The sequence below is a fragment of the Phoenix dactylifera genome, chromosome 5, assembly GCF_051530095.1.
Source record: "Phoenix dactylifera cultivar Ajwa chromosome 5, Ajwa_hap1_PhDact_Kaust_v1.1, whole genome shotgun sequence".
Lineage (NCBI taxonomy): Eukaryota > Viridiplantae > Streptophyta > Magnoliopsida > Arecales > Arecaceae > Phoenix > Phoenix dactylifera.
In genome coordinates this window covers 33,613,831-33,634,824 of record NC_143194.1, presented here as the reverse complement: position 1 = coordinate 33,634,824, position 20,994 = coordinate 33,613,831, and the positions used below count along the sequence as shown (strand labels likewise).

The 20,994-nt window shown below is 49.8% G+C and overlaps 1 protein-coding gene across 1 annotated transcript; it reads left to right on the top strand.

The window, feature by feature from the left end:
* Positions 1 to 346: 346 nt before the first annotated feature.
* LOC103703023 (prefoldin subunit 6) lies at positions 347 to 18,032 on the top strand. The gene is made up of 5 exons (XM_008785719.6): positions 347 to 562; positions 660 to 730; positions 812 to 936; positions 1,079 to 1,139; positions 17,581 to 18,032. The coding sequence occupies exons 1-5, from the start codon at positions 484 to 486 to the stop codon at positions 17,635 to 17,637; spliced, it is 393 nt and encodes a 130-aa protein (XP_008783941.1). The 5' UTR covers positions 347 to 483; the 3' UTR covers positions 17,638 to 18,032.
* The last annotated feature ends 2,962 nt before the right edge of the window (positions 18,033 to 20,994 follow it).

Below are 20,994 nucleotides of genomic sequence, written 5' to 3'. Positions count from 1 at the left end.
CAGTTTTTAAAGGCTGACCACCTATGATCGAGGGTGATTCAGTATAGTGATCGACTGGATCAGTAGTCAGACTGAGAGAGTTGTTGCCCATCTGCTGTTGCTTAACATTCGGAAGAGCATAAGCGCATTTGCATATTAGGTTGCGAAGCATGTCTATCGTGTGGCAAATAACGCCGATAAACTGGGTGGCCTTATGGCCATTCTGCCATTCTTACTGCATAAATGATGTTTTGTTTTGAAGCTTTATTAGACGCATTTATGATTCTTCTGCCTTAAAATAAATAAATAAATAAATAAATTATTGGTGGATGGTTTGTTAAATCTGAGAATGGACCTACTTTTTCTTTTTTCAAAGTTAACCTCGCTAAAAACAAAAACCCTAACATCCTCTCTGCCCATCGCAGCCGCAGGGCAACTCAGAGAGAAGCTTACGAGGAGAAAGACAAATCTCGTCCCAGCGATCGTTCGTCGCTGCTGCAATTTATGGCATCGTCGCCGGCTCTCAGAGAAGTCCAGCGCGACCTCGAAACCCAAGCGAATGCCCTCAGCAAGCTCCAGAAAGGCCAGCAATCCTTTCCCTCCTCCCTTCCCTCAAGCCCTAATTCTAGAATTCTCTTTCCCCGATCTTAATCTCATCTATCTTTCCAAATCCACTGCAGACATCGCCAAGAACCACCAGGTAAGGAAGCAGTATACCATCCAGCTCGGCGAGAACGAGCTCGTCCTCAAGGTGTTCCCTTTTACCCTTCTTTTCTTTAAAAGATATTTTGGTTTATGCATCAAGAATCGATTTGATGCCTATATTTTGCAGGAACTGGAGTTGTTGAATGAGAATGCCAATGTGTATAAGCTGATAGGGCCGGTGCTCGTGAAGCAGGACCTGGCGGAGGCCAATGCCAACGTCCGCAAGAGGATAGAATACATCTCTGCTGAACTGTGGGTTTCCCTGCCTTACCCTAAACCTTTTCTCTGGCCTTAGTGGTTCGGTCAATTTGTTTCTTTTTCAGTTGCCATGTTGTTTCTTTTTTTTTTTTCTTGATGATGGGATGTCATTTTTGCTTGTTTGGATAATTTACAGGAAGCGTCTCGATGGGACCCTCCAAGATTTGGAAGACAAGCAGAACAGCAAGAGGGATTCGGTTTGTACCTATCTTAGTTCCTTTTTTTACTTTTACATCATTTATGCCTGTAGTTTTTGATTCAGTAATCAAATTTGTTTCCCTATTTCTTTGGAGGAAAGTTCTTCTTATAGTATCAACTTTATCTGAATTATGTCAAAGCGAAATTATTTTTTCTTGTTCAAATTCAGTGGCTTGCTTTGGTAATTAACACTGTCAATGATCAAATTCTTTATCATCGTTAATTGCTAGTATTACTGGCAATTTCTCCATGCATGGTCCCAAAGCATTTTTTTTTTAATTACACGTGTTGAGTGTCATCTGATGTCTGCAAGTTTGGTTTTCTCATTCATTTAGATGCCATGTAGGCCACAGCTTGTGAAACTGCGCGTGGCATCAATTTCATCACATTTCTAGATCAAATGGATCCTTTGCTATTATTTGTATTTCCCTGATAACTATCGTTAACCTAAGCATTATAAAAGTGTCCTGATTTTAATTCAAAATGGGGATTGATCCATTTTTTATGCAGGCAAATCATCAAAGTATTGGTTTCTGGCAAAACCTACTGTGTCAATTTTCTATTTCTGATGTTAAAAAGATGAATTTTGGACAAAAGACTTGGAAGTCTTGAAACAATGTTGTGTTTGTGATAAAACATCCTATTAAGAAAATGAAATACAAGCAAATCAATCACAGAAATGGGCCAATGATCTCTTATTAATGCTTTCCTTTTGCTAACCAATGTGCTACATATATTGCTTCTTCCCATCTTATAGGATAAAGGACGATGCCGTCGTATATGGAGTTGGCAAAACTACATGAACTTAGATAACACAAAATGCTTTAAAATGCTGTCTAATAATTTTTCTTGGCTTCTTTTATTTTTTTCCTTTTTTTCAATTTTTTTTCCTTATTTTTTTGCTCCAAACTTTGGAGCAAAACTGTAAACTAACAAGATTAATGTAGCGTTGAGCCAACAAGAAAGAATAAAAATTACTAAGATTGTTGAAATCTCATTGTAAAATCATGAAAAATGGGGTATTAAGTTGAAATTTGGAGTAACAAGCAAATCTCAGTTTTGAATGGTATCAGAATAAAGTGACTCAAGCAACACCATTATTACCAAAATAACCTTGTTGCTGGTGGTCCAAACCGAGAACGATTGGCACAGCGGTGTGAACGGGGTTCCCTTTGAGTTGCTTTGGTTGCGCTCCGCCCTCCGCCGTGAAACCTGCAAGCAAGCCTCGCACCACCACCGGGGTAGTGGGGGCCCTCCGACGATCAAGTCAGAGGAGATCGAAGGAGAAGGAGAAAGAGAAGGTAGCAGGTGAGATGATACTCTGGAAGATATATCTTACCCTCCCCCTTCCCCCCCAGCCTCATATATATCAGGCTGGGGGGTTTTTCCGGGGATTCGTCATCGTGTGGCACGATGGGGCTGCCACTGACATGGCCGTTACAGGGCGTCGTGGGGCAGCGCTGGGTACAGCCATGGCAGGGCATAGTGGAGCTCCGCTTGGTACGGCTGTTACAGGGGATCGTGGGGCAGCGCCGGATACGGCCGTTGCAGGGAGTAGTGGAGCAGGGGGCCGCGGCGTGCCTCAGAGGAACAGTCTGTTGTTGTCGAGAGATTGCCGACTCGGGGTCGGATTGCTGGATCAAAGGGCAGCCGACTCGGGGTCGGGCTGCGGAGCCGAAGATATCCGACCCGAGGTCGGATTGCTGGATCAAGGGGCAGCCGACTCGGGGTCGGGCTGCGGAGCCGAGGATATCCGACCCGAGGTCGGATTGCTGGATCAAGGGGCAGCCGACTCGGGGTCGGGCTGCGGAGCCGAAGATATCCGACCCGAGGTCGGATTGCTGGATCAAGGGGCAGCCGACTCGGGGTCGGGCTGCGGAGCCGAAGATATCCGACCCGAGGTCGGATTGCTGGATCAAGGGGCAGCCGTAGTCTTCCTGGGCGCGCGTGCCGGTCACGTGGGGCATGGTGGCTAAGTTCCCCCGTAACAGTAGCCCCCCACTCCCGAGCCTGGAACCAGGAGGGGAACGGGTGAAGGGAGTGATGCTTCGAGATTGCCGCCATCCCTCGGAAAGGCGCGCGCGCTCCGAGCTTCCCGCCTTCTTTATGGCGTATGGCAGTTGTCGCTGATCTGGCGGTCTGCGGATTTCGGCGGACATCCTTCCTTAATGGCGTCGATTCGCCTTTGGGGCGCGAACAAACTTTCGGCAGCCAGGCGTCCTCTGGCGTCACCCGCCTTTCCGCCTATTTAACCGGGGGCCCTCCCCCGTCCGCCTTTCTCTTCACAGGCATCTTCAAGTTTCTCCCTTGTGCCGCTGCCGTTGCCGCCGAACTGTTCGTTCGCTCCTCCTTTGACGCTCTCGGAGCCGTTCTTCCTTCCTTTCCGGTGAGTTGCCCCACTCTTCAATTTAGGGCTCTCCGTACTTTCTCCTTTCGTGTTAGTGTACTCCAGTCGTTCCGGTGCCTTCCCCCCTCTTGACCCTGTCCTGACCGTAGGTTCACTGGCCATTAGGGATGGACGAAGTAAGGGCGGACCGCATTCAGTCGGAGCTGGTCCCTGAAGACCTAGATAGGTTCGTGGCCCGGTACTACCTTCCCGAAGCCTGCAACATTACGCTCCCGGGGCCTGAGGAGAGGATGTCCCATCCTCCTCCAGGGAAGGTCGCCATCAATGAGGACATCCTTCGGGCTGGGTTCCGCTTTCCCCCCTCGGACTTAGTCGTGCAGGTGCTTCGGGGTTTAAGAGTGGCGCCGACGCAACTGGTGCCGAACTCATGGCGCACCCTGACGGCCTTCCAGGTTCTCTGCCGCATGCATGAGGTTCCCGCCACCCTGAATGTCTTTTGGGAATGCTACGGCCTGAACGGCCACCCCCGGGACAGAGAGTGGTGGTGCTTCGCGGCGCGGCGAGGGTGCGGCCTCGTCAAGGATGCTCCTTCCTCCATTCACGGCTGGAAGGAGCATTTCTTTTTCATTGACGTAGATCCCTCTTGGGGAATCGGGACAACCTGGAAGACGCCGATGAAGTCCCCGATCGGCTTATCGAGGTTGTCGAGGGAGGAGTCCGATGACGTTGCCGTCTTGAGGGGGCTGGTTGCCGAGGGCCGGCTTCCCCCGGTGGCCCGCCTTATTTTCGAGGATGCCTTGGTGAACGTCGGTCTGAGCTCGGTCCTGGTGCAACGAAAGTTAATGCAAACAGAGTGTTTCCTCATTTCACTTTCATCCTTCCTCTTTTTAACTCTCGGTAGCGCCTCGCCGACTCCTGACTCTTGAAGTTCCTCCGGCGCTAGGCCAGGCATCCGAGGGTTAGGCCTCAGGAAATTCATCCGGCGCTAGGCCAGGCATCCGAGGGTTAGGCCTCAGGAAATTCTTCCGGCGCTAGGCCAGGCATCCGAGGGTTAGGCCTCAGGAAATTCATCCGGCGCTAGGCCAGGCATCCGAGGATTAGGCCTCAGGAAATTCTTCCGGCACTAGGCCAGGCATCCGAGGATTAGGCCTCAGGAAATTCTTCCGGCGCTAGGCCAGGCATCCGAGGGTTAGGCCTCAGGAAATTCATCCGGCGCTAGGCCAGGCATCCGAGGGTTAGGCCTCAGAAAATTCTTCCGGCGCTAGGCCAGGCATCCGAGGGTTAGGCCTCAGGAAATTCATCCGGCGCTAGGCCAGGCATCCGAGGATTAGGCCTCAGGAAATTCTTCCGGCACTAGGCCAGGCATCCGAGGGTTAGGCCTCAGAAAATTCATCCGGCGCTAGGCCAGGCATCCGAGGATTAGGCCTTAGGAAATTCTTCCGGCACTAGGCCAGGCATCCGAGGGTTAGGCCTCAGAAAATTCTTCCGGCGCTAGGCCAGGCATCCGAGGGTTAGGCCTCAGGAAATTCTTCCGGCACTAGGCCAGGCATCCGAGGGTTAGGCCTCAGAAAATTCTTCCGGCGCTAGGCTAGGCATCCGAGGGTTAGGCCTCAGGAAATTCCGCTCGTTGGTCGGCCAAGGCTGGCGCAAGCCGAGGCGACCGGTCGGGGCTTCAGGCTAGTCTGCCCCCGAGATGGTCATCGGGTTAGCCTGGCATCCGAGGGCCGAGCCTCGGAGAATTCCGCTCATTGGTCGGCCAAGGCTGGCGCAAGCCGAGGCGACCGGTCGGGGCTTCAGGCTAGTCTGCTCCCGGGATGATCATCGGGTTAGCCTGGCATCCGAGGGCCGAGCCTCGGAAAATTCCGCTCGTTGGTCGGCCAAGGCTGGCGCAAGCCGAGGTGACCGGTCGGGGCTTCAGGCTAGTCTGCTCCCGGGATGATCATCGGGTTAGCCTGGCATCCGAGGGCCGAGCCTTGGGAAATTCCGCTCGTTGGTCGGCCAAGGCTGGCGCAAGCCGAGGCGATCGGTCGGGGCTTCAGGCTAGTCTGCTCCCGGGATGATCATCGGGTTAGCCTGGCATCCGAGGGCTGAGCCTCGGGAAATTCCGCTCGTTGGTCGGCCAAGGCTGGCGCAAGCCGAGGTGACCGGTCGGGGCTTCAGGCTAGTCTGCTCTCGGGATGATCATCGGGTTAGCCTGGCATCCGAGGGCCGAGCCTCGGAAAATTCCGCTCGTTGGTCTGCCAAGGCTGGCGCAAGCCGAGGTGACCGGTCGGGGCTTCAGGCTAGTCTGCTCCCGGGATGATCATCGGGTTAGCCTGGCATCCGAGGGCCGAGCCTCGGAAAATTCCGCTCGTTGGTCGGCCAAGGCTGGCGCAAGCCGAGGCGACCGGTCGGGGCTTCAGGCTAGTCTGCTCCCGGGATGATCATCGGGTTAGCCTGGCATCCGAGGGCTGAGCCTCGGAAAATTCCGCTCGTTGGTCGGCCAAGGCTGACGCAAGCCGAGGTGACCGGTCGGGGCTTCAGGCTAGTCTGCTCCCGGGATGATCATCGGGTTAGCCTGGCATCTGAGAGCCGAGCCTCGGGAAATTCCGCTCGTTGGTCGGCCAAGGCTGGCGCAAGCCGAGGCGACCGGTCGGGGCTTCAGGCTAGTCTGCTCCCGGGATGATCATCGGGTTAGCCTGGCATCCGAGGGCTGAGCCTCGGAAAATTCCGCTCGTTGGTCGGCCAAGGCTGGCGCAAGCCGAGGTGACCGGTCGGGGCTTCAGGCTAGTCTGCTCCCGGGATGATCATCGGGTTAGCCTGGCATCCGAGGGCCGAGCCTCGGGAAATTCCGCTCGTTGGCCACGCGCCTGTCGCTTGCCGCTCGACGGGATTTCTCCGTGGCCAGCTACGATCGTGTTTCTCCTATTCTCCAAGCGTCGCCTGGGGAACACCAGAAGGGTATTAAATGCTAATTGAGGCGTTACCTGGGAAATCGGATCGCCAGTTGCTGCTTGCAAGGAGTGTCAGTTAAGCGGCCGCGATACGCGCGCTCTTCGAGGCGGATGCGGCCTGGGCACGAGCGGAGATACGTGGGCCGTGGGATACACACCGCCCGGAGTGTCCTGCATGAAGAATGCAATTAAGGAGAACGACGCTTAGGAGATCGTGGGAGGATACGCCTCGAGAGCTGGAACGGCTCCGGATTCGGTGCGCCCGCCTTTATTGGAGCCACCCGCATCGGAACGACCGGGGGGCCACAGTTTGGCTATAAATATAAGTGCAGGTGCGGTGGAGCCTCCCAAGCCGGAGCTATTCAGGTTGCCATGGATCGTGGACCTCCTCTCCGGCGTGTGGCTGGGAAACCCCTGCCGGAGGAACGGGAGGCGCGCCCCTCGCGACTTCCGCCAACTAGCCGTTTCATCTGGGATCAACAAGGAGGTTCTCCCCGGCGGAACTCCGCTCTAGGCGTTTCATCCGGAATCACATCCCCCCTCCTTTCAGCCCCGCCTCCCGATTGAGCTCTGCGCCAGACGCTTCATCCGGGATCGCGCCTCCTCGCGCTCTTCTCTCTTGTATTCCTTCCCTCCCCTTCTCCTGGGGAGGACCGGAATATCCCTTGGAGGTGGCGTTCCTCTGGAGGCAGCGGGAACTTCTTCTGCGGCGGCTCCTCATCTTTTTCGTGAGGCGTCGATGGCGCCTCCGGGGGGAAGCACCCACGCCCGGTGGGATTGCAGCTGCTTCGGATGGAGGGTTCGGGATCCCAGATCTTCAGCTCCACGGAGTCTCCACCTCTTCCTTGTTTTCTTTACTCCCCAATTCCCCTCTGGGAATTCTTTGTAATCACACGAACACACCGTTGTAACCAGGAATTATTGAAATGAAAAGAATTGTACATTTTTCGAACTGTCTTCCTGGCTTTGTCGTTCTACTGGTAATACGCCCGCAGGTTAGCGGAATTCCAGCTCCTCGGAATTTCTCGACCATCTAGGACCTCCAACTGGTAGGAGCCAGGTCGGTTTACCCAGCGAACCCTATACGGGCCTTCCCAATTTGGCGCCAGCTTCCCACCTTCCGCGGGTTGAGATGCTTTGGCTCGCCTTAGCACCAGATCTCCGATTCTGAAAAGTTTCGGTCGGACCTTGGAGTTATAATATCGGGCCACCCTCCGCTGATACATCGCCATCCGAACCTGCGCCATTTCTCTTGCTTCTTCCAAGAGGTCCAGGTTCCCTCGGAGTTGCTCCGAATTGGCCTCGGGTCGGTGCGCGGCCACCCGGGGCGAGGGGAGTCCGAGCTCCACGGGAACAACCGCTTCCGTGCCATAGGTTAGGCTGAAAGGTGTCTCCCCGGTAGGGGTCCGATGCGTGGTCCGATACGCCCAAAGGACATTCTCGAGTTCTTCGACCCAAGCTTGCCCCGTCCGACCGATTCGCGCCTTAATTCCTTGGAGGATTGTCCGATTTGTGACCTCGGCCTCACCGTTGGTTTGGGGATGCGACACAGATGTGAACCGATGTTCGATCCCGAACTCCTCGCAGAAATCACGGAAATGCTTGTTGTCGAACTGTCGACCATTATCCGAGATGAGGACTCGGGGTACCCCAAATCGGACAATGATGTTTTTCTTCACGAACTTCCGGACTTGCGCCTCCGTGATAGTGGCCAGCGGCTCTGCCTCCACCCACTTGGTGAAGTAGTCGATTGCAACAATCAAGAATTTCCGCTGGGCTGAAGCGACGGGGAATGGTCCGAGGATATCCATTCCCCACTGTGCGAAGGGCCAGGGTGCGGTGATTGGTGCCAAGGGGACAGGAGGGACTCTCTGGACGTTGGCGTGGCGCTGGCAGGCGTCGCATTTCCGTACATGATCCTTTGAGTCCTCCAACAAGGTAGGCCAATAATAGCCTTGCCTCATGATCTTGTGCGCCAAGGACCTAGCCCCCAAGTGCGATCCGCAAACGCCCTCGTGGACTTCGCCGAGGACGTAGGCCGCCTCCGAGGGGCGGAGGCACCTTAAGAGGGGGGCGGTAAACGAGGCCCGATACAGCCTCCCTTCATAGAGTACGTAGTGGGCGGACTTCTTGACAAGTCGCCGAGCTTGATCTTCGTCTTCAGGGAGGATCCCTTCGGCGAGGTAGGCGACGAGCGGGTCCCTCCAAGACGGCTCCGGATCAATCGCCATCACCGCTCCAGCCTCGCCGATGCTCGGGGCCTCCAGGGTCTCCAGGTAGATTGCCCTCGACAAGTTGTGCGCCTCTGCGCTCACCAAGCGGGACAACCTGTCGGCCCTAGCATTTTCGCTTCTGGGGACCTGCTGGATGTCGACACTGCCGAGATCGGGAATGAGTGCTTGCACCTTCCGGACGTAGTTCTGCATGGTCGGGCTCCGGGCCTCGAACTTTCCACGGACCTGCCCGACCACCAGCTGGGAGTCGGTGAAGACCTTCAAACGCCGGATGCCGAGCTCCCTGGTGAGTTTGAGTCCCGTGACTAGGGCCTCGTACTCCGCCTCGTTGTTGGTCACTGAAAATCCAAATCTCAAGGCATACTCGGCTATCACTCCATCAGGACTGGTAAGGACCAGCCCGGCTCCTCCACCCTCGGGGTTCGACGACCCATCGATGTGAAGCGTCCAGGTCGGGAGGTCGAGGCTGGGCGTTTCCGGCGGTCTAGGTTCCGCCTCCTGCACCGTGCACTCAGCGAGGAAATCCGCGAGCACCTGGGCCTTGATGGCGGGTCGAGGCTGGTAGCGGATGTCGAACTCACCGAGTTCTATTGCCCACTTCACCAGCCGTCCCGCATTCCCGGGGTTGCTGAGGATCTGTCGTAGTGGTTGATCAGTTAAGAGGGTGACAGAATGGGCCTGGAAATAGGGGCGGAGTCTCCTGGTCGCGGTCAGCAGCGCGAAGGCGATCTTCTCAGCCTTCGTATACCGCGTCTCGGCATCCCGTAGGACCCGGCTGATGTAGTACACGGGCTTCTGGAGCTTTGCCTCTTCCCGAACCAGCACCGCACTGACCGCGGTTGGGGAGACCGCCAGATAGAGGTAGAGCATCTCCCCTTCTTGCGGCTTGGACAGTAGGGGAGGAGACGCCAGGTATTCCTTGAGCTGGTCGAATGCTGCTTGACATTCGGCCGTCCAGAGGAAGTCTTTCGGGCGTTTTAACACCTTGAAGAATGGTTGGCAGCGTTCGGCCGATTTTGCCACAAATCGTCCAAGCGCGGCGACCCTTCCAGCGAGCTCCTGAACCTCCTTTACTTTGGTCGGAGGGGACATACCTTGGATGGCCTTGATTTTGTTCGGGTTGGCTTCGATACCCCGCTGGTTGACAATGAAACCGAGGAACCTCCCGGCCGAAGCGCCGAAGGCGCACTTCGCTGGGTTCAGCTTCATGGGAAACTTCCGCAAGGTGGTGAAAGTCTCCTCCAAATCCGCGATGTGCTGGTCTGCATGGCGGCTCTTCACCAGCATATCGTCCACGTACACCTCCATGTTCCGGCCGATTTGCTCTTTGAAGATTTTGTTGACGAGGCGCTGGTAAGTAGCGCCAGCATTCTTCAGACTGAAGGGCATTACCTTATAGCAGTACAGCCCCCGGTCTGTTATAAAAGCAGTTTTCTCCTCGTCCTGTGGGGCCATCATTATCTGGTTGTAACCGGAGAAGGCGTCCATGAAAGACAGCAGCTGATATCCGGAAGTCGCGTCGACCAGTTGGTCTATTCGCGGAAGCGGAAAGCTATCCTTAGGGCACGCCTTGTTCAGGTCGGTATAGTCGACGCACATCCTCCACTTCCCGCTCGCCTTCCGGACAAGTACAACATTTGCCAGCCACTCGGGGTAGCTTACCTCCCTTATGAATCCTGCCTCCAAGAGCTTGTCTACCTCCTGGTCGACCACCCGGATTCGATCCGGGGCACAGTGTCTCTTCTTCTGCTTTATTGGTCGGTGGGTCGGGTCGACGTTGAGGGCGTGAGAAATGACCTCCGGGTCGATCCCAGGTACATCGGCCGCCGACCAGGCAAATACATCGGTATTGGCTCGGAGGAATTCCACCAACCGGGCCCGAGCTCCCGGATCGAGATTGGCGCCGACCCGGACCGCCCGGTCGGGGCGGCCTTCCTCGAGGGGGACTTCGACCACACCCTCGGCCGGCTCCCCCTGCCGCAAGGCCACCTCGTCTCTGGCATCAAGGGACTCGACGCTTAGGGCTTCCACGGGCTTCTTCCCTTTGAGGGTTGCTAGAAAACATTGCCGTGCGGTCGGTTGGTCACCTCGGACCTCTCCGATCCCGACCGCCGTGGGGAACCGCATGAGCAAGTGGTACGTGGAGACCACCGCGCGAAGGGCGTTCAGCCCGGGTCGCCCGAGGATAGCGTTGTAGGCCGAGGGAACACGGACGACCAAGAACCCGAGTCGCACCGTGGCTTCTGCGGGTGCGACGCCCGCAGTCACAGGCAGCTCAACGACACCTTCCGCCGGGACAGCGTCACCGGTGAATCCTACGAGGGGGGTGGATATTTTGTGCAACAACTGTCTGGACAAGCTCATCTTTTGGAAGGCCTCGTAAAACAAAATATCAGCTGAGCTTCCACTATCCACAAGAACACGCCTTACATCATAGTTTGCCATAGTGAGGGAGATCACCATGGCGTCATCGTGGGGAGTCTGAACCCCCTTTACATCCTCATCAGAAAAGGTGATTACATTGCCGACCCTCTGCCTCTTTACGACGGCCGTCCCTGACGCTTCCGTCGAGCCCCCTGCGTTCCTCATGGGCCGAGAGCAGCCCCCAGTGATAGTGTGGATCACGCCCGCAACGGGTCGATTCTGCTCCCGAGGCTCCGGAGGAGCCGGGTCGGCCGGACGTGGGTCTGCGGGGGGACGTCGGTCGCTCACATATCGACCGAGACGCCCCCGACGGATAAGAGCCTCGATTTCGTCCCGAAGCTGGAAGCAGTCCTCTGTGTCGTGGCCGTGGTCTCGGTGGTACTCACAGTACGCCCGGGAGGGCCTCTTTCCAGGGATCCTTCGTATCTGTCTCGGGGCCGGGAGGTCCTCCCGCTCCTTGATCTCCATAAGGATCTGGGCCCGGGGAGTCAGGAGAGGGGTGTACCGGTTGAAACGTCGGGGCGGAGAACGAGGGCGTGGGGCGCCGTGGTTCTTCGCCGGCGACGGGCTTCTGCGCCGACGCTGGGGCGTCGGGCTCCTCCTCTGGCGTGCCTCTTTCCGCCTTTTCTTCCCAAGCTTTGGAGGGATCTCGGCAGCCTCCTTGCTCCGGTGGGCGGCCGCCTCCTCGGCGTCCGCATACTGGTTCGCCCGGGACAACAGCTCTGGGAAGCTCCGCGGCAGGCGTTTGTCCAGGGAGAAGGTGAGCCTGCCCTTCCGGAAGCCACGCTTCAGGGCTGAAAGAGCTACCTCCTGACTCAGGTTCCGGACCTCCAGCGTAGCCCTGTTGAAGCGGATAAGATAATCCCGCAGGCTTTCTCCCTCGTTTTGCCGGACGTCAAAGAGGGAGTCGGAGACCAGTCGCCGCCGGCTACTGACGGCGAAATGAGTGATGAAGAGGCGAGTGAACTGGTCGAAAGACCGGATTGAGTCAGCCTCCAGCCCGGCGAACCACGCCCTCGCCGGGCCACGGAGGGTTGCCGGGAAGGCCTTGCAGAGAAGGGGATCTGATGCTCCGTGGAGGAGCATAAGGGTCCTGAAACTCTCGACGTGATCCCGCGGGTCTGCCGCCCCGTCATAGGGCTCGATCGCCGGCATTTTGAACCCCGGGGGATTCGGGGTCCGCAGGATCCTCGAGGCAAGCGCCGGCTGGGAGGAGATCTCTAAGTCGGCGAAGGGATCTTTGGAATGGCCCTTCAGGACCTGGAGTTGTCGGTGGAGATCCTCCACCCGCCGGTCCAGGGAGCGCGACCGGTGGGTGGGAGACAAGGAGCGGCGAGTGGGGGACCGACTGGAGCGCGGGTTCCTCGAGGACTGGGGGGTCTGGGAACGCGCCCGGGCCCGCCTCTCGTACCCCGCGCAGCTCCGATGGGAAGGTCCCGGCAGAATAGACCGTGCTCGAGAATCCTCCTCGCGCCGGCGCTCCTCCCCATGGGAGAGGAAGGAGCGCGGGTTGAGGAGGACAGGCGAGCGCTCAGGGAGCAGTGGCTCCTGAGCCCGCTGCGGCGCCCGGGACATCGCACCCTGCAGATTCTGCACCGCCTCCGCGAGGGTGCGAACCTGCTGGGCTAGCTGGTCGAACTGGGCGGCTTCGACCGTCTGAATGGGCGGTGGGGTGGTGGAGTGTTGCTGAGAGTGTGTTGGAGATGCAGCGGCCTCCCGGCCGGAGGCGCGAGAGGCCCCGCGACCAGAAGCATTGGAAGCTCCACGACCACCTCGCCGTGCCATTACGATCGCTCTAAGATCCGTCCCTTCCTCTAGCGCCAACTGTTGCTGGTGGTCCAAACCGAGAACGATTGGCACAGCGGTGTGAACGGGGTTCCCTTTGAGTTGCTTTGGTTGCGCTCCGCCCTCCGCCGTGAAACCTGCAAGCAAGCCTCGCACCACCACCGGGGTAGTGGGGGCCCTCCGACGATCAAGTCAGAGGAGATCGAAGGAGGAGGAGAAAGAGAAGGTAGCAGGTGAGATGATACTCTGGAAGATATATCTTACCCTCCCCCTTCCCCCCCAGCCTCATATATATCAGGCTGGGGGGTTTTTCCGGGAATTCGTCATCGTGTGGCACGATGGGGCTGCCACTGACATGGCCGTTACAGGGCGTCGTGGGGCAGCGCTGGGTACAGCCATGGCAGGGCATAGTGGAGCTCCGCTTTGTACGGCTGTTACAGGGGATCGTGGGGCAGCGCCGGATACGGCCGTTGCAGGGAGTAGTGGAGCAGGGGGCCGCGGCGTGCCTCAGAGGAACAGTCTGTTGTTGTCGAGAGATTGCCGACTCGGGGTCGGCCGTAGTCTTCCTGGGCGCGCGTGCCGGTCACGTGGGGCATGGTGGCTAAGTTCCCCCGTAACAAACCTCATAGTGAAATCAGAGCAAAAAAGAGGTGGAACCACAAAAAGGTTGGAAAGGGACCCAGCATTTATTTCATGACATGGGATGAAAATACATTTAAGTGGCTTGTAGTGGGATACTTGGTAAGGGTTGGTGTTAGTATCTAAAAACCACCAAAAATTACAGTGGATTGATGTGGTTGAACTTGGATCAAGGAGATTGGCTAGAAATTGGAATTCTGGTCACTGTCAATTTTCGTTAGACCACAAATTTGGAATTTTCTTAATCCACTTTTTCCTATGGTTGTCCCTATTTAGGTTGCTAGATTTTGACAGTGGTACAAAAGTGCACCTAAAAGCGTATTTTATGTGGAAGGCAATGAGACTGTCTCATCCGATTATTAGATTTTGGTTTTCCTTCAACTGTGAGTGGATTAGAGCAAGGCTTGGGAAAGTGGATCTTTCAAAAACATTTCCATGCACAGTCCATAGACATTCACAAGCATAGCAATTTAAATCAATTGCCCAGTGTGTTTCGAGTTCTAAGCCAAAATTTTGGTACCAGAGCATAAACTGATTCACATAGCACCATATCTGGAAATCAAGAAGAGATTTCATCCTTTTGCCTCGAGGATGATGCCTCAGATTCATGTTGACATATGCCTTTTGAAGTATCATGGCCATCCTTTAGAGAAATTGCTGATAATGCTTCTTTTGTCATTGCTCAAGTTACTGCTCCTTGCATTAGTTTTTTGGATTGATACCCCAAGAAAATAATGTCTCAATTTATCATCCCCTTGGCTACAATTTGCTGAGCACAATTTTTGCTGAAATTTTCAAAAGAGTCTGAATCAGAAACTCTTCAATCAGAATCTGTAATGGTGGAAAAAGTGATCTTTTTAAAGGAATAGAGATGATGTTGGTGAGTTTTATATAGCCCATGGAAAGTTTGGAGTACTATACAACCAAAGGAAAGTTTTGAAGTGCAATAGAAACTATCAATTTGTCTTCTAATTTGCATTCAAGTGGCCTTGTTGGAGCCAGTTTCTAAGTTGTGCTTGACTTTAAAGGTCTAACTTGAAATTGAGTGTTACATTAGTTGACTCATGGGGGGTTGTTGAGATCAGAAATGACAACAAGGGGATGATAAGGAGTTGGTGTACTATTTTATGGGAAACCCAATTTCAAGGGCTGAAGAAAATGTTCATCTAGGAGATGCTGAAAAAATATCAACAACTTCTTGAAAGGATTTCCTTGAATGCTTTTAAAGGCAAGTATTGATTTGGTTCGAAAGATTTGCTTGCCCCTTCTTGATATATGTTCTGGTTGTGGTGCTATGTGTGCTAATTTGTGCTTGTCTTAAGTTTGTTTGGCTTAAATATTGAAACAAATGGGTAGTTAATTTAAATTGTTATTGCTTGTGAGGTCTTAGATCACATCATCCAAGGATAGAATAAGAAGGTTGAATACCTTTTTATTGCAAAACAACTGAATTTTCAGGAATAAAGATGTGAAGGATGGGAATCATTGCATTGGTGGGAAGTTCATCAAGTTTGTGGATCCAATTGAACGTAGACCTAGGCTTTGGCTTGGTTCAGTCACTTCATACTAGGCCTGCTTGGTTTTGGGTTGAGCCACGCTTGGGGATTTCATTCATGCCCTCTTGACAAGGCATGCTTCATCTCTATTGTTTAGTTTGATTAGCATGAAGCTTTAAGCAAGACTATGATATCACCTCACTGAACTCTGTTTTTTTGTCATATTTTTGCACATTAAAGAAAAGGTACATATGTGATGGAATACCAAAAGATTGAAGAGATTTTTCTTCCCATAGGATGTTAAATGAGTATTGTGCATTTACATATTGAATTAAATTAAAAATGGAAATTAAATCTTTTTTGCATCTCAACTGCGGATGATTTAGTTTAACACATTTATAGGCATAGCAATGTAAATTAGTTGTCCAATGTGTTTCAAGCTTTTAGCTAAACCTATTGGTATCTAAGCATAAGCCAGTAAATGCGGCACAACACCATATGGATAACTAATTAAAAAGAGATATCTCACTTTTTGCCCCAAGGAATATGTCTTTGAATTAAATCAAATTTCCCTTTCAAAATACAAGGGGCTCCTTTGGAAAAATTGTTGATGATATTTCTGTTGACATGTTTTAGGTTACGGGTCTTTGATTCAACTCTTGATATTAAATGTCTAAGAACTTAGCACTCCAACAAACATATATATTTTTTAACAAAATCTTCTAAAGGTCTAAATCATGATCTCTAAAGGTGCAAGAAGCTTTATATATATGTATGTATGTATATGTATATGTATGTGTGCATGTATGGGGTGGAGTGGATGGCTTTTTACAACAGCATGAAAGTTTTGAAGCATTATATTTAGGTTTTGTGGTCCAGGCCATCATGGGATTGGAGCTATAAGAGTGGTTCAGAATTAGTTACCTATATGAGGGTAACGATAGGATCTGCAGTACATGGTTGGCAAATGATCCAAGTCAGCCTGATGCTCCACTCTTCACTGGAGTTTATTATTTGGTTCACTTTGACCAGCTTTCCCTTGTATTAAACACCTTCAGTGTACAGCCAATGTTAGCAACCTTTCCGCTGCAGTAGTTGAAACTCATGATGTACAGTACAAGTGAGGTTGGAAGTTATCAGTTTTAAAGCCAGATTTCCTAGCAAAGCATGATAAGTTACTTGGCCTCAGATTATTAACATCTTGTATCCAATGGGAGATTAACCTAGTCCCAAGTACATAGAAGAGCTAATAATCCTGTTATCCTTCTGCTTCTCTGCAAGAAAGTTTGAACGATTTGTTCAATGACATCCAACATCTATTAGGTGTCACAGCATCACTGACTAATCTTTGAGCTCATGAGGGTATTTGACCTTCTTGAAATCTTGCTGCACAAGTTTGTCAAAAGTAAGATCTGAGGCCCTTCAGTATACGTTTACGTTAAGATTGAGGAATGATTCTGTTTAAGTTTGTTGTCTAGTTTCTTGAATCTTGATGGTGCCTTCTGGTGTCTTCTATGGGAAGTCTATGGGAAGTCTTGCTTGAATGAGTGGAGAACTTTTTGTTATGAAGTTTAAATTAAGTACCTCAAAGAAATTAAATGAGATGATTTTGTGTGTTTCATAAGCCCAAAAGTTGCCATGGTACAGGCAGGGTCTGATATTTTTACAGGTAAGGGCTGAACGACCATGACACCTGAAATGGGGAATTTGCGAGACAAAAAAAGCATTTTAGGAAATTTGGATGTAAGGTTGACTTATTTGTTTTTGTAATTCTCATCTATTATTTCGACAACAATGCTGAATGCCAAACTTTTTGTCCTAATTTCTATCCCGGTACCATGAAGCAGTAACAATGTCTCACAAATTGTTTAGAGAAACTTTTTCTAATTTTTACAAAATTTATATTGCTGAACGATTCTTTGAAGGACTGTGAGACCTGAAATGGGGAATTTGTGAGACAAAAATAGGATTTTAGGAAATATGGATGTAATATTGACTTATTTGTTTTTGTAATTCTCATCTTTTATTTCGAGAACAGTGCTGAATGCTAAACTTTTTGTCCTAATTCCTGTCCCGATACCATGAAACAGTAACATTGTCTCACAAATTGCTTAGAGAAACTTTTTTCTAATTATTAGAATTTTATATTGCTGGACAATTCTTTGAATTATTCTTGATTTAGTTGTAGTATAAAAAATTAATATCTTGTGATTTAGGCACCCCTCCAACGAATTATGAATCATCTATTCCATATGCTGTTGTTTGAGGTGGTACTCTTGCTGTTTCGTGCACTTTTTGACTCCATTTTTGTTTTTAGAGTGAACTAATACATATAACTTTACCAGCAAACCTGCATATGCTTTTAATTTCTAATTTTTAAACATTCAAATTCTTAGTAAACTTTTTGGATAATTTAAATCTTTCCTGAATTTTGGATGCCCCTACCTTGATACTCTCTGAATGCCAAACTTCTGACCAAGTCTATGAATGGAAGAACAAGAAATAGCAACCTTACATTTTTTTTTTGTTTGTGCCTGTATCATTGAGTAGTACCCTAACAAATGTCAATTATTTTGTCACAGATTTTAAAATTACAGCAGAAGATTCAAGCTCTTCAGGCTGGAAAATCCAAGTCCTAGCTTGCTATTCTATGTTATGACTAGTTGGCATTTGTCTCATCTCAGTCTCCGTTTTGTTTTTGTTTGTTAAAGTGCCTTATCCGTCTGTATTAAGTTCTATTAGATCAGCTACTGCAGTAGGAAAGCTTTTAGGGCTGATATGTGGGTGTGCATATTCAGTTTTGATTTTTCTCTTTCTTGCTCTTGATATGTTACTCAACACCGGGGGCAGTCCAAACTAGGGACAACAAATGACAATATGCTGCATTTTGGTTTTGTGGGCTTCGCGATTTGTAATAGTTATGATGGCTATGATGGCTATGATGGCATATTGATTTGTTACAATAATTGATCTTGTATAACAGTCATGAGGACAGTGCTATTGCTTTGACATGTAAAAAGAATTTCAGTGCGAAGCTGGATTTGCCATCATCATCATTACCATGTAAAAAAGTTATCTTGCGTTCTTGCATGTTCTCATGCCCATAGATAAGTAATGTCCAAAATATAGGATGCACAGAGGGATAAGATTTTTCCTTTGTTTGAAAGAAAATTTTGTCTGTGGGCGTAACAGCTGTAACTGGGGAGTATTAAATTGTTCCTTGTATTGATGTCTGTCATATGGTATCATATGGTTATGTCATCATCATTGTAATCATATGTATTTTGAATGGCTCATTACAGCATTTACCAGGATTAAAGGCCCAATACTTGGTTCATGCTTGTAGCTAGGGGCGGTACCCCTGTTTAAGCACTGGTTGCCAAGAGTCCTAGTTCGCGTGCTCAAGGCATGATTGGGTACCCTATTTTTCAACAGTGATAGAAGTCGTGCAATGCCCACCAGTGATTGAAATATATGTATTGTCACAAGTTCTATAATTAGAGGAGATTAAAAATTTCAATAAGAATGTGGATGCCAGAAGTTGGAGAGTAGTTGGATACTTCGAAATGGACAATAAACAAATGTAGAATAAAGAACATATGATAATCTTAATATATATGGTTTTTTCATGTAAAATCAACTAAAATATTGCATAAACACTACTAAAATATTGAAAATCCTCTAGCCATGGAGAAATTTGGAATGGTTTAAGATTTTTGCAACCATTTGGAGGATATTGTTGCAATTAAATGCTAAATTAGATCAGTGGTTGTGGCTGCAAAATTCGACCTAATAGAGTTGGATGAGCCAGCGAACAACGAGTGGTTAGTTTTGCTTGGCAAATAAGGAAAAAAACATCGAAAGTTGCTTGACTTAATCGGCGAGGGATCCTCTGGTGCGTAGTTGCCTGATTTGATCGGCGAGGGATCCTCTGATACTTAAGTCTAGTAAAGCTTTTGGAAAACATTGAAGATCTGAGAAAGCTATGTAGAATAGAGTAAGAGAGAGAGAGAGAGAAAAAGGTACGTGGAGGTCCTCCATGTCTTGTATATATAGGAGAGCGGGCATAAAGCCATTGCTAAAAAAAAATGGGTAGGTTGTAACTATACTATATGTGCAATAACTTTTTAACGTGCAGAACAAGTTGTAACCATCTTCGTGCCTCCTAAGTGCATGGGACTGTAACCGCCCCTCTTAATGGGTTTTGATCTCCTTTAATATGCTTTGAATCATAGGCACGTGGCCTATTATTGTTGGTCGTCTCATTTGGTCATCATTATTGATCGGTCGGTCGGTCCAGTCAACTAGTTCAGTCGATTAGTCTGATCGATCACAAGTTGACGAATCTAGGCCACATCAATGGTGGAGAAGGTTTTTTTTAGAAAAAGTAGTTTTAGATTAGTTGAAAATCATAATTTTGTAAAACACATATTCTAGAAGAGAGCAAAACCTTTAAAGCCTCTTGGAAAATGGCAAAGATTAGAAAGCTTATAATAGAAAATCGTAATAGAGCAATATTTCCTAAGGAAAAAGAAATAATCAAGTATTAAGTTGTTGCACTATTAAATATTGCAACATGATACCTGATATGGCTTGGAATCGCTGCTCACTGAAATGCCCTAGAATCCCTTCTCTCTCCTTATAAACAATAAGTCTCCTCTCCCTATATGTACTCTTTTAACAAGCTCTTTTTTTTTTTTGTTAAAGAAAAGGGGAAGGAGGGAGGAAGGGACGAGCCCACCCCCGCGTAGCAGCCCCCACTGGACCCCCACCTCGCTAGGAGAATGTTCGATGCGGTAACAACGTTGGCCATCTCCCTCATCACTCACATTCTCCTCTTGCTACCTTTGCCTTAAAGCCTAATCCATCACTAGACACTCATCAAGAAAGAAATATGGAGTTTCAAAGGAGCATCAGGCTCCTACATACCTCTCTCCTCTTTCTTCCCTTCTTTTCCTTTCATTTTCTTTTATTTTGCCATGCAAGCATGAGATACAAAGAATGGATTGGGAAACCATTTACATCTAGGACCTTACAGGAGGTAGTAATGGGCATGTTTGTAAGCTTTTCCTTATGTATGTATGTGTGTATGTGTGTATGTATGTATGTGTGTACGTGTATATGTATGTGTGTATGTATGTATGTATGCATGTGTTGGTGTATGTGTGTGTATGTGTGTGTGTGTGTGTGTGTGTGTGTGTATGCATGTGTTGGTCTAATCTTACAATTACATCAACTTTCTAGTGTCGATCTACAGATTCTACGCCTCCGGTTTTTAACTCAAATGTCAAAATCCCAGCTAAATAAAAAAAAAAAAAATCATAAGTCAAAACTCTCAGGGTAATTTGATACATTTGCCATCCATTATATTACCATCTCTAATACAATTGTCATCCCCATCTATTAATTATATGCTGAAACTGATCTCTAAACATCAATCTCAAACCTGTTGGTGCGCCGCACTTGCAAGATAGCAGAAATAGTCTTCCCACCGCTCGGCACACCGAATCCGATCACGACCCGGTTAAAACGTGCCGATGTGCCAAACCCAATTGCTGGTCCACGTCATAAGCCATCGAATTGAAACCCTTTGGTGAATTACATCAACTTTTAAGTGTCAATATACACATCTGTTTTTTTTTTTATAACTCAAATGTCAAAATCTCAGCCAAAGAAAAATCATAAGTCAAAACTCTCAGGGCAATTTGATATATCTTCCATCCATTACATTATGTCATGAACCTGGCCATCTCTAATTCAGTTGCAACTCTCATCCATTAATTGTATTCTGATACAAATTTCTAAACAGGAATCTCAAATCCGTCAATGTGTCGTGCACGATAGTGGTAATAGTCTTTTCACCGCCCAGCATGTCAACTTTGATCACAACCTGGTCAAAAAAATGCCGATTTATTTTTTGGTACATCGGCGGCTCACACTAATTTCGTATGAATATTATCATGAGAATTCAGAGAAAGAATACACCACAGATGTAG

Bases quoted from the DNA above. Each gene is read 5' to 3' on its own strand.
- LOC103703023 (XM_008785719.6), top strand. From the start codon at position 484: ATGGCATCGTCGCCGGCTCTCAGAGAAGTCCAGCGCGACCTCGAAACC. The intron at 731-811 runs GTGTTCCCTTTT...TATATTTTGCAG, and splicing joins AGAACGAGCTCGTCCTCAAG to GAACTGGAGTTGTTGAATGA. The intron at 1,140-17,580 runs GTTTGTACCTAT...ATTTTGTCACAG, and splicing joins AGAACAGCAAGAGGGATTCG to ATTTTAAAATTACAGCAGAA.